Source organism: Mercenaria mercenaria, chromosome 6 (assembly GCF_021730395.1).
Source record: "Mercenaria mercenaria strain notata chromosome 6, MADL_Memer_1, whole genome shotgun sequence".
In the NCBI taxonomy this organism is placed as follows: domain Eukaryota; kingdom Metazoa; phylum Mollusca; class Bivalvia; order Venerida; family Veneridae; genus Mercenaria; species Mercenaria mercenaria.
The window spans coordinates 31,341,197-31,361,722 of NC_069366.1; the positions used below are offsets into that span (position 1 = coordinate 31,341,197).

Genomic DNA, 20,526 nt, shown 5'->3' on the forward strand with positions numbered 1-20,526 from the left:
AGAGAAATGACAATTCATTACAGGTCACCCCCATCCCCAAAAATATGCAAAATTTAGCCCTGTGCAAGCAATATTTCAATTAATTTTACCTTATTCGTGGAATTTACATTTAACATCCATTTAATTGTTACGATGTTTGTCATTTTCATTCAGAAACATGCTAATTTCAATATTATTTAGACATCTGAAGTGCTAAAATGCGAGAAAAGACATTTACTAGGTCCTAAAACGAACCAAAATAGTGCCACCTGGTCGAAAATTCGATCTAAATTCCAAAAACACAAGAAATTTAAGCGTTTTCAGCCATTTGTTACCGTTTTACATCATAAAGAATAGATTAATGGCATTTCCATTCATTTTCGAGGGGTTTCAGAAAATAACATGTATTGTCCCTTATAAGAGAAAATTTTTGTTTGATTTTTCCATGAATTTGCGTTCATTCTCAAGGTACACCTATTTCACAATGATTCTGCTTTGTTTTAGTGCAAAATATTGAGAAAATATAGAGAAATGACAATTCATTACAGGTCACCCCCATCCCCAAAAATATGCAAAATTTAGCCCTGTGCAAGCAATATTTCAATTAATTTTACCTTATTCGTGGAATTTACATTTAACATCCATTTAATTGTTACGATGTTTGTCATTTTCATTCAGAAACATGCTAATTTCAATATTATTTAGACATCTGAAGTGCTAAAATGCGAGAAAAGACATTTACTAGGTCCTAAAACGAACCAAAATAGTGCCACCTGGTCGAAAATTCGATCTAAATTCCAAAAACACAAGAAATTTAAGCGTTTTCAGCCATTTGTTACCGTTTTACATCATAAAGAATAGATTAATGGCATTTCCATTCATTTTCGAGGGGTTTCAGAAAATAACATGTATTGTCCCTTATAGGCTGAACACCACTAAATCCAGCTGTTCTTTATTTCATATAAAATCCACTCACTTCATAACGGTGTTTCAACATTTTCTAGCATATCAGATTTTCAGACACTTATATTCCCATAAAGAACTAGATCGCTACTTTAGAAAAACAAAAAGAAAAGGGGGTGTTAACTTTTATATAAGAAAACTACAGTTCGTTAAATACAACCCGCTGAATTTACTACTTTTCGCTTCTTTCAATTTCTCTTTTCGTGACATTAAATTCTTACGCCGCCATTTTTATCTAGCATGCGATAGGAACATGCCGATTTCATTAGAATGCAAAGTGATACATACTGAAACGCGGTAGGGTAAAAGTAAGCACGTTGCTGCCGAGAAAATGCACTAGGAAAGGAAAAAAGATTAGTACTATTTATATTTGGACTACTTGTGACTAGACCTGCGGAGGCTTACATTCTATTTGGTAGTGATCAGCCTTAAGCGTTCATGATTAATCCATTTTATTTCGAAATAATGATTAAAAGTTATCAATAAATTGCTTGTTTTATATCCTTTCCATTGACCAAAAAATTATTGATATTATTTGTATTTTAAGAAAGTTTAAGCCGTTAGAAAATCATCACTGTTAACAAAAAAACACGGACACTCGGCGTCTGCCCACCCGATCTTAGACTTACAAAGTCTGTTGAGATAAAGTTATCTGTAATAAAGATTTTTCTTTCTTCATACGGACACTAATATTTTCCAAGAAAAACATTTTCTCTCTAGGCTCATCTCAACAGACTTATAAAATGCGATTCTGAGGTTATATAATGTCATGAAGAGAGATTAGTTTCGCCTGTCAATAGCCACCCTAAACTGACCGGCAACAAGATTAATTGAACTATTTCAAATCACCTGTACCAGATGCTTGATTTTTGAAAGCAAAGCCTTTACCATGTTGTAAATTCCCTGCAGAAGTATGCTCAAGCATTTATAGTTGCTGAATCCCTTACGTTAAATTTTTTTAACATTTACACCCTTCGAAATATTTTTTATTACATCCATTGTTATGGACAATATGACAGGAGTTTATGTTTTAATCATAATATCATAAGAACTGTTTTTGAAAACGTTAGATAGATTTCTGTGATCAGTTAGTATACATATATTTAGTAATATGAATTTTTAGCCCCACTATTCGGAGAATAGGGGGCTATTCAACTCGCCTCGGCGTTGGCGCTGGCGTGACCTTTCTTGGTTAAAGTTTTTCAGCATCCTTTGTTTTTCTGTCATATCTTTGTTACTATTGCTTATATCTTACTGTAACTTCACATAAACATTGCCCAGCATACAAGCAAATTAGGTGCAGGGGCTGGGCCCATTATACATAAGGTCAAGGTCACCAAGGTGTTAAACTTAGGTTATTTTTAAGGGAAAAGCTTTTCAGCAACATTTGTTTTTTCTGTCATATCTTTGTTACTATTGCTTATATCTTACTGTAAGTTCACAAAAACATTGTCCAGCATACAAAGTATGTGCAGGACCTGGGCTCATTATACCCAAGGTCAAGGTCATAAAGTTGTTATACTTGGAATTATTTTCATGTTAAATTTTATCGAAACTTTCGTTTATAAACATTTCTTTTGACAAACTTGGTTTCTTCACATAACATTGGTACTCTATAAGCTCAAAATATATCTTTACCATCATCATCTGTATGTGTGGTAACAATCCGACCAACTCTAATTTGTGTTCTTGACAGAATTATGCCCGTTTGGTGTATCTTCCTCTTAAAATAGAGGTCTCTTATAGAGACATATATTCATTTTACTGTCAAATCGCCGAATAGTCGAGCGCGCTGTCTTACGGACAGCCCTTGTTTACAGAACCAATAATAGATAGTACATGTATAATTTCATAAAGAATTCCTGATTATCTAATAGATTATATATTTAAAAATAATTATTTAAACATCTCCCTTCTTTCAGTGTCTCGCACAAACTCCCTTCTTCAGTGTCTCGCACAAACTTCCTAAGTATAAATTAAAGACACATTTGACCAAGTTCTGAATTTGACAGATGAAGTAGGCAATAATTCAGTATTGTTTTATTAGATATTTTTGAACTTCGTTTTATTAGATATTTTTGAAGTTTTTATTTTTTGTTTTTGGTATTTTTCGGGGTATGTAGTTGGGGTATAGTAACACTGTCACAGTTTGATCATGCGATGGCATTTAATAGAAGAGGAAGAGACCCAATGGGCATCTCTAGGCATCGTCCAGGCATGGGCAGACATCAGATTAAAATCGCCGACCTTCCATATATAAGCCACCCGGACGGTTTATGCGCATGAAGAATTGAAACATCTCATGTGAAGTCTGGAACCTTTACCATTTGGCTATGGAGGCCTCTCTTGAAATTATGTGAACAGTGCAAAAGTATAATTAAAGTATATCATGAAAGTTACTTAATATTATGACTGCCAGTTACTGTTTCGACCGATTGTGTGATTTGATTAATAAACTTTCTCTCATCTAAGGCACTGACCTACAAATTTTGGCTACGAATGATTTTTCCTTTAAATTGAAGTTCGGTCATATTATGAACATTAAAATACAAGTTTTGTTTCTATATTATCTTTAATTTGCTCAGTCAAGAAAAACAAGATGCCAGAGTCGGGAATTGAACCCGGGCAGCCACGGCAGTGACCTGGATATGTATACATGTCAACGATATTTATAATTAAGCAGTTTACCTCGAGTAAAATGTTATAAACGCTTTTGAATTTCCAGTGTAAAAATTAGCAAAAACAACCAATTCTCATGTGTTTCAATAACGTATAGTCTGTCAGTAATTAATTCAAAGCTTTCTTAAGATTTATAGCATTAATTTCTTGTTACCTAAAATTTTCTCTTTTTTCTGTTGTCCTATGATCTCGAGGACAGAGCTTTGATAATAAATATCTGTTTGGTGTTATAATCAGTTTTTTCTACCTACAGTTCAAGTATTAACTAGTTGCAGGAAATTACTGTAACTGCATCTAAAGCATGATTTAACATGACAATAAACTATTGATACTCTTTTTTTTGATACTAAACACTCATTTCTACTTAATTTGCAATTTAAAGATGATACATTTATGAAAGTATAAAGTTGTAACACCTGAAATACAACGTTGGCAAGCACTTCTATACAGACTGTGAAGGTCATTAAGGAGAACTATGATCCAGGGCTCTGGAGTCATTCAAGGGTTTTGTTACATCATGAACACATTTGCAATGATCTCTAATGAGATCGTGATTATTATAGCTGGGATGAAAAGTGACTAGCTCAGATCGCATTTGTCTAGTCGTTAGAGTCAGAGGTTAGAGATATTGTAAATTTTTTTAGAAAGTGCTATCAAAGAGGATTGATTATATGGCCAAGTGCTTTACATTTAATGACTCTAACGACTGATGCCAGTCTAACCCGATCTTTGTCTTATCAGTTCTAAAAATAGAATATACAACGGATTTGTGTACATCCCCGTCGAAATGATTTGGATCCAGTCAGAAACGTTAGAAAACCAGTCAAAAATGTTTAATACACCGCAGTCATTAAAGGATGTGCCGCGCAGGCACTGATTGCGTCACGCGCTAATTACGGAGCGATTATCAAAGTGACAATCAGACCGATTGACACGTTTATTGATTATCTGAAGGTGCAACAAACCATTTCCTACTTGGCAGGTGATCGTGTATTGAGATATCAGACCGAAATTTATACTTTTCTCCATTTTTACGGGACCGATTTTTTAGCTCACCTGAGTTTTTCTGATCGCTCAATGTCCGGCGTCCGTCGCGTCTGTCGTCTGTCAACATTTAGCTTGTGTATGCGATAGAGGCTGTATTTTTCAATTAATCTTCATGAATATTGGTCAGAATGATAACCTTGATGAAATCTAGGCCGAGTTCGAAAATGGGTCATCTCGGGTCAAAAACTAGGTCACTAGGTCAAATCAAAGAAAAACCTTGTGTATGCGATAGAGGTGGTATTTTTCAATTAATCTTCATGAATATTGGTCAGAATGATAACCTTGATGAAATCTAGGCCAAGTTCGAAAATGGGTCATCTCGGGTCAAAAACTAGGTCACTAGGTCAAATCAAAGAAAAACCTTTTGTATGTGATAGAGGCTGTATTTTTCAAATCTTCTTCATGAATATTGGTCAGAATGATAACCTTGATGAAATCTAGGCCGAGTTCGAAAATGGGTCATCTCGGGTCAAAAACTAGGTCACTAGGTCAAATCAAAGAAAAACCTTGTGTATGCGATAGAGGCTGTATTTTTCAATTGATCTTCATGAATTTTGGTCAGAATGATTGCCTAGATGAAATCTAGGCCGAGTTTGAAAATGGGTCATCTCGGGTCAAAAACTAGGTCACTAGGTCAAATCAAAGAAAAACCTTGTGTATGCGATAGAGGCGGTATATTTCAATTGATCTTCATGAATTTTGGTCAGAATGATTACCTTGATGAAATCTAGGCCGAGTTCGAAAATGGGTCATCTGGGGTCAAAAACTAGGTCACTAGGTCATATCACGTAAAAACCTTGTGTATGCGATAGAGGCTGTATTTTTCAATTGATCTTCATGAATTTTGGTCAGAATGATTGCCTTCATGAAATTTAGACCAAGTTCGAAAATGGGTCATCTCGGGTCAAAAACTAGGTCACTAGGTCAAATCAAAGAAAAACCTTGTGTATGCAATAGAGGCTGTATTTTTCAACTGATCTTCATGAAATTTAGCCAGAATGATTACCTTGATAAAATCTAGGCTGATTTCGAAAATGGGTCATCTGGGGTCAAAAACTAGGTCACTAGGTCAAATCGAAGAAAAACATTGTGTATGCAATAGAGGATGTATTTTTCAATTGATCTTCATGAAATTTGGGCAGAGTGATTGCCTTGATGAAAACTAGGTCGGTTTTGAATATGGGTTATCTGAAGTCAAAAACTAGGTCACAAGGTCAAATTAAAGAAAAATCTTGTGTATGCGATAGAGACTGTTTTTTTCAGTTGATATTTATGAAATTTGGTCAGGTTGATTGCCTTAATGAAATCTAGGTCGAATTTGAATATGGGTCATCTGAGGTCAAAAACTAGGTCACTTGGTCAAATCAAAGAAAAAACTTCTGTATGTGATAGAGGCTGTATTTTTCAGTTGATCTTCATGAATTTTGGTCAGAATGATTGCCTTGATAAAATCTAGGTCGAGTTTGAACATGGTCATCTGGGGTCAAAAACTAGGTCATATCTAAGAAAATGCTTGTTTTATCGCAAGAGACCAATTTTTTTGTCCAATCTTAATGAAAATTGGTCAGAATATTTGTTTCCATGAAATCACTAGGTCAAACATGTTTTACACTGTTATGGAGTGTTTCTTAGGTGAGCGGCCTAGGGCCATCTTGGCCCTCTTGTATTTTTCAATTAATCTTTATGAATTTTGGTCAGAGTGATTACCTTTATAAAATCTAGGTCACTTTAGAATATGGGTTATCTGGGGTCAAAAACTAGGTCACTAGGTCAAATCAAAGGAAAAGTTTGTATATACGATAGAGGCTGTATTTTTGAGTCGGCTAAAGGCTGAAAGCCTTTTGACGAGTCCTTGCTATCCAACGATTCTCTAAATGGACCAAATAACACAGTGAAGGGATGTAGTTCCATTAGATTTCTCAAACTTCAAACAGTTCACTGCATGAATGAAGTTAAGTTGTGTCAATTCCCTTTGCTATGACCAATATACGATGTAATCTGTCATATTTATGACTTGTAATTGTGCAATACTCGAATGTAACTCATTAAGCATAAATGTGCATTTTAAGAATTGCGCAGGCTTTCAAAGCTTGGGTAACATCCAGCGAAAGACAAAAAATAGTTCCACAGGGCTCCAGATAAGATGCTAATTAGCGTAAATTACGTATAGAAATAATGCAAATACGCATGTCTAATAATTTCTAAGCATATAAAAACGTATATAAAATTACAGAAACGCACACAATGCTTTTTTAAAAACAAAATCTGAATCGTCTGGATGCGTTAGGTAACATAGCCGATCAGCCTTAATTCTCCCACATTGAACGTAAACATGCATCGTATGATTTCTATAAACTTTGCGTGGGTTGAATTTTGCAGTCAGTAAACGGATAAATTATCGGAAGAAGAAGCTCTTACTGGTTTGTTTAGTAACTACTGATATTAAAAATGATTTTAATTCTTATTTTTCGAGAAATAAACAAATCGGTGAAACATTAAATTGTATTTTCTTGTAGTTTTTGAAATCGAAAGTAGATCGTCTATGTTTGGCTGCTTTCACGAAACGAAACAACTCTTTTATGAAAAGATTTAAATAAGAGGTAATTTAACCGTAAACTTCAATGTCAGATACTGCCAATTGCTGCTAAATGTCTTCGTATCTTCAATTTGTAAAATATATTGTTCAAACTGGAGAAAAGTGTAATCGTATCCGGATATAATATTTTGGGTAAATATCGAGCTGTGTTATGAAATTTTAAGAAAAAAACTAAAAACAAACTGAAACTGGTAGACTATACCGTCAGTACATCAATCATTAGCCGACTCAGGCCATTCAGGCCTTTGATTCAATTGATTTTCCTGAAATTAAGTCAAAATGATAAGCTTAATGAAATCTAGGCCGAATTTGCAAATGGGTCATCTTGGGTCAAAAAGTAGGTCACTAGGTCAAATCAAAGAAAAACCTTGTGTATGCGATAGAGGCTGCATTTTTCAATTGATCTTCATGAAATTTGGTCTGAACGATAGCATTGATGGGTCATCTGAGAACAAAATTAGGTCACTAGGTCAGATTAAAGAAAAACTTCGTGTATGCGATAGAGGCTATATTTTTCAGTTGATCTTCCTGAAATTAAGTCAGAATGGTTGCCTCGATGAAATCTAGGTCAAGTTCAAATATGGGTGATCTGGGGTCAAAAACTAGGTCACTAGGTCAAATCAAAGAAAATACTTACTTATACTTAAGATTTTTGCTCCAATTTTAATGATAATTGATCAGGATATTTTTTCCCATGAAATCACTAGGTCAAACATGTTTACACTGTTTAATATGTTGTTTTTTGGCGTGTTTCTCAGGTGAGCGACCTAGGGCCATCTTGGCCCTCTTGTTTCGTTTTTTCACTTCACGAATCGGTCTGAAAAGTCAAAAATCGGTCCAAAACCGACAAACCGGCAAATTTCCGAAGCCCTGGTCCTTACTAATGGACCAAGTGATTAAATCTTGATCAGTGATACTTGTAACATTCAGTAGAAGTTTTAAGTGAAGTTTAAGCATGAAATCTAAGTGAAGCAGAATTAGGATATTGTTGTTGAAATTTAAATAGTTATAGCCATATGATTGTGTTTTTCAGAAGAGATTTATTTGAGGACGCTGATGGGCATTATGTGAAGGACGACAGAACTGGAGAAGTTAAACATCATAGTCTAGAAGATTTATTGGTAAATCTTGTTTCAATTTGGTTTTTTAGCTCCACTTTCAGGGCCTTTGGTTAAAGTTTTTGATAAAGTCAAGTTTACATCAGGAGAAATAATCCCCATAACACTGAATATATATTTGATTGAGTTACCGGTAAGCCCCTTTTACTGGCAAAGCTCTAATTCAGAGTCAAGCACTGAGAAAAGTCGAACGTACTGTCTTACGGACAGCTCTTGTTCTGTACAGTAAGAATCCACAGGTGGTGTTCTTTTAAATTTTGCAGGTATCCCAGTATATAATACAGATACAGAGTCTATTAGATTATTACTTTAGGCAAAAAAGAAAGATATTGTAGTGAGTGTCTTCTACTGTTAAGATATATTCCAGCAAAATGGTAAAATTAACTAGCAACTGGTGACACCACTATTGACATATACAGTAGTTGAAAGTCAGTATCTCGAATTCTACGTGATCGAACGTTTTACTTCGAAATAATCGATATTCGACTTAAAATTTTATTTTGTGCACGTGTTTTTCGAGACGGTACGTGAAAATGTCTTAGAGAATTTTGAGATAATCGAGTCTCAACTGTATTTATATACTGTTTAAAACTTAGGCTATACCCCTTACAATAAATTGTACTTGAAAAAATTCAGGATGGTCGTTCAAATACTTGGCCACAACAGTTACAGCAGCCCTGGTCGCAGTCACATTTAGGGGCAGAGCTTATGGGGCCACATGATCAGACGGCATACCATCGTCCAATCAGCATGCAAATGAGTGATCCATTGTCTCGAAGAAATATTTGGCAAAACACTGGTAAAGTATTTTGCATATCATATTTCTGGAATGGCTGGGCATTTTTACAAAAGAAAATCTATTAGAAAATGGGAATATATTATGAATGTTTTTATACGGAAATGTTTTGGCTTGAATTCAAGTAATTTGAACAGTCAGTATGAGTTTATTTCAGTTGTCAACTATGGATGTGTTAATGAAATACCCACAGTTTTCTGGAAAAATGAGAATTCAAACATAAACCTGGAAAATAATGCTTCATGTGAGGAAGCCATCCAGCTGGCTTACGAAAGACCGATGGTTCTACCCACGTGCACACTCGTGATGAAATAATGCAGGGAAGGGCACCTGGGGTTTTCCTCCACCATCAAAGCTGGAAAATTTGCTCTCCAAATGTTAAAGCAATACTTCATTTCTGTTTGGTGTTACTGTTATCACAAAGTGTAGTGAGGATGAAGACAAATTTACTCAGTAAATATAGTTATTGATATTGTTGATGGAAATGACATTTAAATTGGGGTGAGAGAGTGGGGTGGGGAGCATGGAGGTGTGGTATATTTTTAGTGATTTTCCTCTCAGTAAAAAAATTGTTTGGGTGCCTCCGTGGTCGAGTGGTTAAGGTCTTCAAATTACTTGCCCCTCATAAATGTGGGTTTGAGCCTCAGTTGGGGCGTTGAATTCTTCATGTGAGGAAGCCATCCAGCTGGCTTACGGAAGGTCGGTGGTTCTACCCAGGTGCCCACTCGTGATGAAATAATGCAGGGAATGGCACTGGCACATCCGTGTTGTCTAGGCATAGGAAATAGAGATCAATATAATTGCACCTTTACTAATCCTACCAGGTGTTCTGTATTACAAAAGTGGATCTATTGTGACATTTTGATACAAGAAAAACTGTATTATCTGCACTATTATTTACCTACTGGTACTTCGTTTTATTATTGGCTTGTTAAAAGTTAATTTTTTACCATATGTAAGTTGACAGAATCATAGGAACCATGTCTTGAGGGGTAAATCAAACACAAATGAATAAATCCTTAATGATTTTGTTGTGCAAAAAAAGTATGATATTGTGTCTTAAACAGTTTTCATTTTCCACTCAATTGTGTAATTGCAAGGGAAGTAAACTAATAGATTTCTACTTATAAGTACTAGCCCAAGGCAAGAGTTGTCATTCTTTGTGGATCACAACTTTAAATTAAAAATTAAAACTTCTGTTATTGATATTAACAAAACTATTAAAAACTTCACATTTGTGAAATCATTTTTGGTTATTTCAAGGACTTGGAAATTAATTTCTAGACTTTATTTAATGTAATTCTATCATTGAAAATTTTAGGGCCTATCTCTATGTTGTCTAATCATGGTCTGCACTGTTCGCCATTCAGTATCTTTTTTGGAAAGCACCCCTTTTAACAGTTAATGGTACTGTCCAGATTGAAAGATGGACCAGTCCATTTTAGAAATTTAGCCAGCTAAGGGTTAAATATCATGATGATAAAGGATTAAGTAAAATAAAAATCTGTTTTATGTTGATCACTATTCTCTATCAACACTTGCCACACTCCTATACCTATACTGAATGAGGGAATGTGGAAACTGCTTTCATATTCTCCACCTGGTGCATTTTGAACCACTGACTTTTTGAAGTTAAATACTTTGACAACAATAATTCTTTACTCAAGGATAGATATACATTATTTTAACAGGTCAGGAGTTTCCACTGCAACCTTCACAGTCACAGAGTGTACATGGAGGGCTGGGACCTATGTAAACATACCTGTATTGAAGAGGTTTCCAGTATCAACAGTCAGCATAACAGTTTATTTATTATTGAAGCTGCCAAATATGTTTTTTAGTGGAGCATTACTGTTAAAGGGAATTTCCTTGTTAGCTCGACTATTCGAAGAATAGTCTAGCTATTCTACTCACCCTGGCGTCGGCGTCGGCGTCGGCGTCGGCGTCACACCTTGGTTAAGTTTTTGCATGCAAGTACATACAGCCATCAATTAAAGTCATATAGCTTTGAAACTTATTTTTTCTTTTTCTAGGTCAATTACCAACCTCTCTGGGTCAAGTCCCATAACTCTGACATGTATTTTGAGCAAATTATGCCCCCTTTTGGACTTAGAAAATTTTGGTTAAAGTTTTACATGCAAGTTACTATCTCCAAAACTAATGCAGATATTGATTTGAAACTTCAAATGTGTCTTCGGGGTTATAAAACTAGTTGATAGCACCAAGTCCCATAACTCTGACTTTCATTTTTGTCAAATTATGCCCCCTTTTGGACTTAGAAAATTCTGGTTAAAGTTTTGCGTGCAAGTACATACAGCTATTTCTAAAAGGCATATAGATTTGAAACTTATTTTTTCTTTTTCTAGATCAATTACCAACCTCACTGGGTCAAGTCCCATAACTCTGACATGTATTTTGAGCAAATTATGCCCCCTTTTAGACTTAGAAAATTTTGGTTAATGTTTTACATGCAAGTTATTATCTCCAGAACTAATGCAGATATTGATTTGAAACTTCACATGTGTCTTCGGGGTTATAAAACTAGTTGATAGCAGCAAGTCCCATAACTCTGACCTTCATTTTGGCCAAATTATGCCCCCTTTTGGACTTAGCAAATTCTGGTTAAAGTTTTGCGTGCAAGTACATACAGCTATTACTAAAAGGCATATAGATTTGAAACTTACTTTTTCTTTTTCTAGATCAATTACTATCCTCACTGGATCAAGTCCCATAACTCTGACATGTATTTTGAGCAAATTATTCCCCTTTTTGGACTTAAAAAATACTGGTTAAAGTTTTGCGTGCAAGTACATACGGCAATTACTAAAAGGCATATAGATTTGAAACTTATTTTTTCTTTTTCTAGATCGATTACCAACCTCACTGGGTCAAGTCCCATAACTCTGGCATGTATTTTGGGAAAATTATGCCCCCTTTTGGACTTTGAAAATTCTGGTTAAAGTTTTACATGCGAGTTTCTATCTCCAAAACTAATGCAGATATTGAATTGAAACTTCACATGTGCCTTCGGGGTTATAAAACTAGTTGATAGCAGCAAGTCCCATAACTGATATGCATTTTGGTCAAATTATGCCCCCTTTTGAACTTAAAACTCTTTTGATATTTAACCTTTTTGGGTAATATTTTCCTGCTTCTGTGACAATATTTCGAATAGTCGAGCTTGGCTGTCTTACGGACAGCTCTTGTTTTACTCTTGTTCTGCACTCAACTATTGACTCAACAGTCTGTAGATGTATGTAGTTCTGCACTCTGAAGCTTGTTCTATACTCAGCCATTTACTAAAGTCTATATATGTATGTAGTTCTACACTCAAACATTGACTCAACAGTCTGTAGATGTATGTAGTTCTACTCTTCAAACCTTGTTCTATACTCAAACATTTATACTGCAGTCTATAGATGTATGTAGTTCTACACTCTGAACCTTGTTCTATACTCAACAACTGACATTATCTTTTATAGGGGTATCTAGTTCAACTCCAAATCTTGTTCTACACTTAACCATTTACACTACAGTATATAGATATGTTTAGATCTATTTGCCAAACCTTGCTCTACACTCAACCATTTGACACTGCAGACTATAGGTGTATATAGTTCTACTCTCCAAGTCCTATGTGGTTCTGGTATAACTTGTTTATGAAACGAATTGGAACCACTGCCTTACCCTTGCACTATTGTAAGAAGTGACTTATAGGGTATGAACACATGGTTTTGCTGTATCTCTGGGAATCCATCAGGTATAAATGTTTTGATTCCATAGTCAATATAACCACTTATGTGTTTGTGCACCGTAAAACACAGATCAACTTTTTTTTTACCTTCAGAGAAAAATATACATTTTCTTGGAAAATATTTAACATTAGTCTGTTTTATAAGAATAAGAGAATTGTGTTTTTATGCCCCCGGCATCTACTGATGTGGGAGGCATATAGTGATCGTCCTGTCCGTCCGTTCGTACGTCCGTACGAAGTTAACCAAATGGGACCGTTCCGTCTAGCGTCAATACCCCTTACTAGAATGACTTGATACTAATGCAGATGTAACCTGTGAACATTCCTCATCTTCAGACATCACCTGACCTCAGTTTGACCTTGACCTCATTTTGGACTTAGGTTGCTTTATATCCTTAGGACGGCCAGCACATATTTATGCAATCTCGCCAGGCATATGTATGTTTTTGACAACACAGAAAATGACGTTACTCGACCTTCAGCTATTTCTGGAAGTAAATAAAATGAAAGTAGAAATGCTAAACTTGAAAATGAAAGCCGCATTTTGATTCGTAGATAGTCAGGGGTCACCCCGTCTAAATGTATGCGCATGGATTTCTTTTTTTTTTTTTTTTTTTTTTTTTTTTTTATTGGGGAGCCAATTTTCAGCACTTTATTATGAATTGAAATTACCTGGGCTTTAGTACAGCATGTCAGCTTTTAATCTATGAAAATATATTTGAGCTCTGGATAAACAGAAATCCCACAGGGGTCCATAACGGACCAAGTGTACATTGATAATTTTGGAACTTCATCAAATCGCTCAAAATGTCATTTTTGATGTTGTCTGAGAGTGTCAGTATATGCCTCAGATGTAAGATATAACCGTATTTGAGAGCTGCAGACCTAGACATTTCAGAAATATTTTCAAAATAAGTTTCGTGTAATAAATATTATTTCTATGGAAGCGTGAAACGGCCATCAGACGCTAATACGTTTTAGTACGTTAAGGCTGCGGAAAGGATATAAGCCATCTCTTGGTTAACCAAATGTGACGATTTCGTCTAGCATCAATACCGCTTACAAGAATGAATTGATACTAATACAGATGTAACCTGTGACAATTCCTCATCTTCAAACATAACCTGACCTCAGTTTGACCTTGACCTCATTTTGGACTTAGGTTGCTTTATATGGGCCTTCTCTTGGTTAACCAAATGGGACCGTTTTGTCTAGCATTAATACCGCTTTCAAAATGAATTGGTACTAACACAGATGAAACCTGTGACCATTCCTCATCTTCAAACATCACCTGACCTCAGTTTGACCTTGACCTCGTTTTGGACTTAGGTTGCTTTGTATAGACAAGGATGCCACCGGGGGCATCAAGCGTTTATTGAACACAGCTCCTTGTTCCTTACTGTCCTTTAAAACACTGTATGAACAATAGAATAAACACAACATGAACGTGCATAATGATTTTTACTTTAGCTTTGACAATAAAATTGTTTCATTTATACATGACCAGATTTACTCTGTACAACTCAAAACCAAACAATTGATAATTAAATCTGGTGAAAATTTACCCATGATGGTCTCTGTTGATGAGAAGGTCCTTTAATGCTTTTAGTTAATACATGTGGTATTGGATATATTCATCATACATATACCTTCCGTTTTTGCTTATTTTGTTGTTTTTAGGGTAAAAATTCTGTTACTGCCATTCATTATTCAGAAATCCAGCTCATTTATTAGAAAGTAGTGGTGCCATACATTTCTAATGTCTAATATACAATACTGTTCTATTGAATAACTGAGGCTGGTTCCATTGGCACGATACCTTATACTCAAGATGACATGATGTATTTGCCATACTGTAAAATCATTTAATTTCGTGGGCATGAAATTTCGTGGTTTTGGTCAACACGGCAATTTCGTGGGGATATGAATTCGTGGATTTCAACTTTTGAACATGAATTGAATGGGAATTTTACTTGTTCATTGGGATTAAATTTTGTGGATTGACAACCACGAAATCCAGAAAAATTAGTCCCCCACGAATATTAATGATTTCACAGTAATTGTATCATGGATTGAAGTGCAATATTTTTCAAAGCTCACGTATATACATTGTCATTATTGTTGGAATTCTGAAAAATTGTTTTTGTTTGATTGTTTCATAATTATGTATTGGGCAAAATGAAAAAAAGATTTCATAATGTTGTTTTATAGTAAGGAAGATGATATTTGAAAACAACACCTGTTTCCATGTTACTTTTAAGGTAGTTTTGCGTGTTTGCAATAAATATTGTTTTACAATGTAGAATTTTATTAAACTATAGTTAGTTAAGTGCACAACTGTATCCAAAAGAAATTCAGCCAATATAAAAAAGGATATGATCATGTGCTTCACTTTTGTTTATAGACAGATTTAAAACATCTGGTCAGTTTTCACATTGGACTTGTATAGGAAAACCACACTTTTGATGACATGTTTGCATAAAAGAAAAGTTTCCATAATGTACATTTTAATGGAACTTTTTCATAGATTTACAGATTTACCTATCCAAAGAAAATGAATAGCTCATTATGCTTGATTTTTCACAGTGCTGAATATTACTTGGGGTCCTTAACCTTAAGCCTGCTGGCTGCAAGTGATTTTGCCTTTGCGACCAGTGCAGACCAAGATCAGCCTGCTGATCTTGGTCTACACTGTTCCCTGTTCAGTCAGTTAATTTTCAGTGAACGCCCCTTTGAATAATAAATGGTACTGGTCAAATTGAATGATGGACCAGCCCATTTTAGAAATTCAGCAGGTTAAATTGCTGTTTATTTTATGTTGTTATTTTGAATTATTTTACATCAAATCATACCTATTGTCAAAATTTACCTTAAAGGAGACAGTAGCACAGACTAACACTTAAAACATGGGATATAAAAGTTTTCTAGATGAATGACATTACGCCATCTTTGCTGTTTAATGAGACATGCAGAACTACCTTGAAAGACGAGGTTTCTGGACAAAAGTCAGATCATGAGTTTTCTTGTCATATCCCCAGGTTTACTAATATTACATGAACAAGTTATTGATGTTAATACGAGAGGTGTTCAACTTATGCTTGAGCACTTTCAAATTTAAATCTCTGAGAGGCATGCACAATAAATTTGAAATTTATAGATTGCATCTTCTAGATACATTCTCTTTGATTCAAAATGTTTTAATTTGGTAAGCAGAAAACTATACGACAAACTAGAAAGCATAATTCTGTAGCTTTTGAATACTATCTCTTATATATAAGAGAGTCTTGGTTCAAGGCAATACTAAGATTCAAATTTTTAACAGATGAACGAAAGTAAACTTCATTTTTTAACTGGACCAGTTAACTATTTGTATAACTTGGCTGTCTAGATTGAAGTTTTGCAGAATGATTAATGAATGTAACATATAGCAAATCCCTTGTAATACTAAAATACAGCTCTTTGAACATACAGTCAAACTTGTTTTAGGAGACAAAGTTTGTTAAGAGACCACTTGCAATAAGAGACCACTTTTTCAGTTTCTTCTTGTATTGTTAAAGAACAAATTGATATGTTATACCTGTATTGAGAGACCATTTGTGTTAAGAAACCACTTTTTGCCATTCCCTTGGGTGGTCTTTAAGTACAAGTTGTACTCTATACATGTATGTATACTTGTGTGATGTTCAAATACAAGTTTATATAATTTTTGTTGTAGAAAAGTGGAAAGGTACTTTAAACTTGTAAGCTCATCCATTTATAAAGGACATAATTAACAAGTGAGATTTGTCTGTCAGGTATCAGATTTCTATACTGTGTTGGTGCGCCGTAAAACCCAAATAAGTAAATAGGTATCAGATTTGCCATGATTTATATCTTTTGTTTGACGAAATAGATTTGCATAATTAACAGTCTTTAATGCTAAATCTTATATTCTTCCCATATTGTAGAAAAAAACTTAGGATTTAGTAATGAGATTACATTTTATTGCTCATTTTATGCACTTTTTTTTTTTTTTTGCTTGTTGGTATACCTGACGAGTTATTTGTAAAGATTCATCAAATCAGTTGCCTTACAAATTGCATTCTGCATTCAACAACATTCATCTAACTTCAAGGAATTACACATAACTTACCATTACTTACTTGTTGAACAAAAAAATTAAATGATATTCAAGTTCATGGTACTCAAGGCTTTTTTATTTGTTTGTAGTGCAGGCAGGTTTTCATTAAAATATAAGCAGTATGGCATGAATGAACTAAATAAGTCTGTAGTATACATTGTATTTTGATAACTTAGAAATGCAGTTTTCGTGTAGAATGCATACATAAATTATGTCATCTGATTAACACTGTGTAGGTGGAAAAGTTTGCGAATTTCACAAATTAAAGAATTTCGCAAAAATATTAGCCAGCGGAAATTTCCATGTTCATCAAGACATGTCATTATAACTAAGTAAAGATAAACAAATTTAGCCTTTGTACTTCAGTTTTCGGTGATTTGCAAATATTCTGCTGGTAAAATGTCTTGAATCGGCAAGTTGCGAACTTTTTTGACCCGCCAGTATATCCACTTATACAGTATACAATAGTAAACTTATAATTTATGATGTTTTGCCCATACAAGAATGTCTTCTTTCGCTGTAAGTAAGTGTAGTGCTAAATTGTGCAATATTGTATTCCTGTACACAAAAATATGAGTTTAAATTTTACAATAGGTGCTGAATTATTTATTTATATTGACATTTAATGGTGCTGACCTCGGAGCCAGTCTTACATGATAATTTGATACTTGTATATTGTTCTAGGTTTATAAGGTAACAAGGACTTTTGTTTGCTTCTGTATAAGATCAGATTTTTTTTTCATGAAGTGGCCACTATAGTATACCATAGTATTTTCACATATGGTGCTGTGTTACAAAATATGATAATAGAAATTTAGAGTTCTACGTTTTTGTGAAAGTAAACATCATTTGTGTTCAAAGATTGGAAGAATTCTCTCCCTTCTTTTTTCTTTCGCAGTACTAGTGTATTGTATTTTAAAAATTGGCCACAGTAGTGATGTAATATTGTGTTTTCACAGTTGTACTGTACCATTTGATTTTATTCTTAAACTTGAAATTATTGGCTTCAGTTAGAATCCAGTTAACGTGTATTTATTTAATTGCAAAAATGTCCATTGTTGAAGCTAGTGTCTTTGGCCAATTATTGTATAATTCATTTTAGGATTTTCAGAGGTTTTCTATTGTATTAGGTATAATATGTGTAAACACTTTAAAACATGTAAGAATATCTGCAAATTCAATGGAACTTTATTTATATGAAATAAAAAAAATGTGTTTATTCTACAAACGAGCCTCGCCATGAGAAAACCAACATAGTGGCTTTGCGACCAGGATACTTGTGGTTCGCTAACAGTTTCTCTAATTGCAATAGGCTTTGAAAGCGAACAGCATGGATCCTGACCAGACTGTGCGGATGCGCAGGCTGGTCTGGATCCATGCTGGTCGCAAATGCACTATGTTGGTTTTCTCATGGCGCGGCTCATATGATCAAACAATCTGTTGCTTGCAAAACAAAAGATTTTATATTTTCACTTGTAGCTACAGCACTTTGAAAAAAGATTTGATTCATGTGTTTGATTGGTGAAGATATTTTTATCTTGTTTGTGTTCACACCGTGAAAGAGATTTTTTATCTTGTACTAAAACAAATGAACATGCTCTGTTAAATTGCAAGGACATGAGCTTCAAACTGAATACATTTGAATGTGGACTTCCACTTTTGTGATGTTTTGATTAACTTATTTTCATGTAAATGATCGTTTTGAATAAGGTCATATTCGTGTCGCGTAAGCGCTTGTGATTAGAACATTTGTTAGGTTTTTTTTGTAGGAAGACATTGAATTATATTGTTAAATAAAGCATTGTTTTCTTTTTTTTGTGAGCAATTGTACTTGAAAGCAGATACTGTATGTTGTTTTTTTCCACATGCCATTTGGTAGAAAATTATTTCATCTAGAAGAGGTAATTTATAAACTTGTATACAAAGTCAACATTATTTGAAGGTTTAACTTGTGTTAAAAATGCTTAAAAATACACAAAGTTCAGGTCAAAATTCATATCAGCCATATTATCAGAACAAGTGGGTATTCATTTTTGAAATTTGAAAAACACAGACTCACTAGAAATGTCAGATGAATTCAAAAGAAATAAATGAAATAATCTTACGAGACATTTTATTTGACTAAAAAGAAAAATTCTGCAAATATTGCTGTACTCAGTCCAGGTTTAATCCTATGCTGAAATTATGCACCTAATAGGTGGGCTCGATTGTATACCCTGATTACACCGATTTGGACTTGTTTCATTCAAGCTAGCTGTGCATGCATGTATTCAGTACACTTGCGGGAATAGCTCTATTGAAACAGTCGTGGCGCATTTCTGTGTACCGATCACATGGTCGGGATAGCCCAGTATGGGATGAATCAAGCCCACCTATTACCATTCTTGGTCCAGGATTGTTTATGTTTCACCAATACTCTTGTAAGAAATCCTCCCATTGATTCCAGTATTAAAATTGTGCATGATGAACTGTGTCACTTATTTTTATGCCCCCGAAGGGAGGCATATAGTTTTTGAACTGTCTGTCAGTCTGTCAGTCTGTCGGTCTGTCCGCAATTTTCGTGTCCGGTCCATATCTTTGTCATCGATGGATGGATTTTCAAATAACTTGGCATGAATATGTACCACAGTAAGACGACGTGCAGTGCGCAAGACCCAGGTCCGTAGCTCAAAGGTCATGGTCACACTTAGACGTTAAAGGATAGTGCATTGATGGGCGTGTCCGGTCCATATCTTTGTCATCGATGGATGGATTTTCAAATAACTTGGCATGAATGTGTACCACAGAAAGACGACGTGCAGTGAGCAAGACCCAGGTCCGTAGCTCAAAGATCAAGGTTACACTTAGACGTTAAAGGATAGTGCATTGATGGGCGTGTCCAGTCCATATCTTTGTCATCGATGGATGGATTTTCAAATAACTTGGCATGAATGTGTACCACAGTAAGACGACGTGCAGTGCACAAGACCCAGGTCCGTAGCTCAAAGGTCAAGGTCACACTTAGATGTTAAAGGAAAGTGCATTGATGGGCGTGTCCGGTCCATATCTTTGTCATCGATGGATGGATTTTCAAATAACTTGGCATGGATGTGTACCACAGTAAGACGATGTGTCACACACAAGACCCAGGTCCGTAGCTCAAAGGTCAAGGACACACTTGGACGTTAAAAATCATTTTTCATGATAGTGCATTGATGGGCATGTCCAGTCCATATCTTTGTCATTCATGCATGGATTTTAAAATAACTATGCATGAATGTGTGACACAGTAAGACGATGTGTTGCGCGCAAGACCCAGCTCCGTAGGTCAAAGGTCCTAAACTCTAACATCGGCCATAACTATTCATTCAAAGTGCCATCGGGGGGCATGTGTCATCCTACGGAGACAGCTCTTGTTTCTTCTTACAGTCCATGTATTGTAACAACTTTACTCTAGTGATTATAGAAATTTATTGCTCATGCAAAGCAGATGCA

At 34.9% G+C, this 20,526-nt stretch overlaps 1 protein-coding gene across 3 annotated transcripts in view; it reads left to right on the forward strand.

The window, feature by feature from the left end:
- The window catches only part of LOC123549256 (uncharacterized), a 43,671-nt gene extending 24,151 nt beyond the window's left edge, over positions 1-19,520 (forward strand). For 2 of the 3 annotated variants that reach the window (XR_008371302.1, XR_008371303.1), the window contains exons 7-10: positions 8,298-8,385; positions 9,019-9,181; positions 10,870-11,046; positions 12,381-19,520. Coding sequence is in view for 1 of the 3 variants with exons in the window: in XM_045337182.2 (XP_045193117.2) it covers positions 8,298-8,385; positions 9,019-9,181; positions 10,870-10,934 (316 nt within the window). In the remaining 2 variants the exon portion in view is untranslated. Of the gene's footprint in view, positions 1-8,297; positions 8,386-9,018; positions 9,182-10,869 lie in introns of all 3 variants that reach the window. The other variant, XM_045337182.2, reaches the window with a different exon arrangement.
- Positions 19,521-20,526: the final 1,006 nt, after the last annotated feature.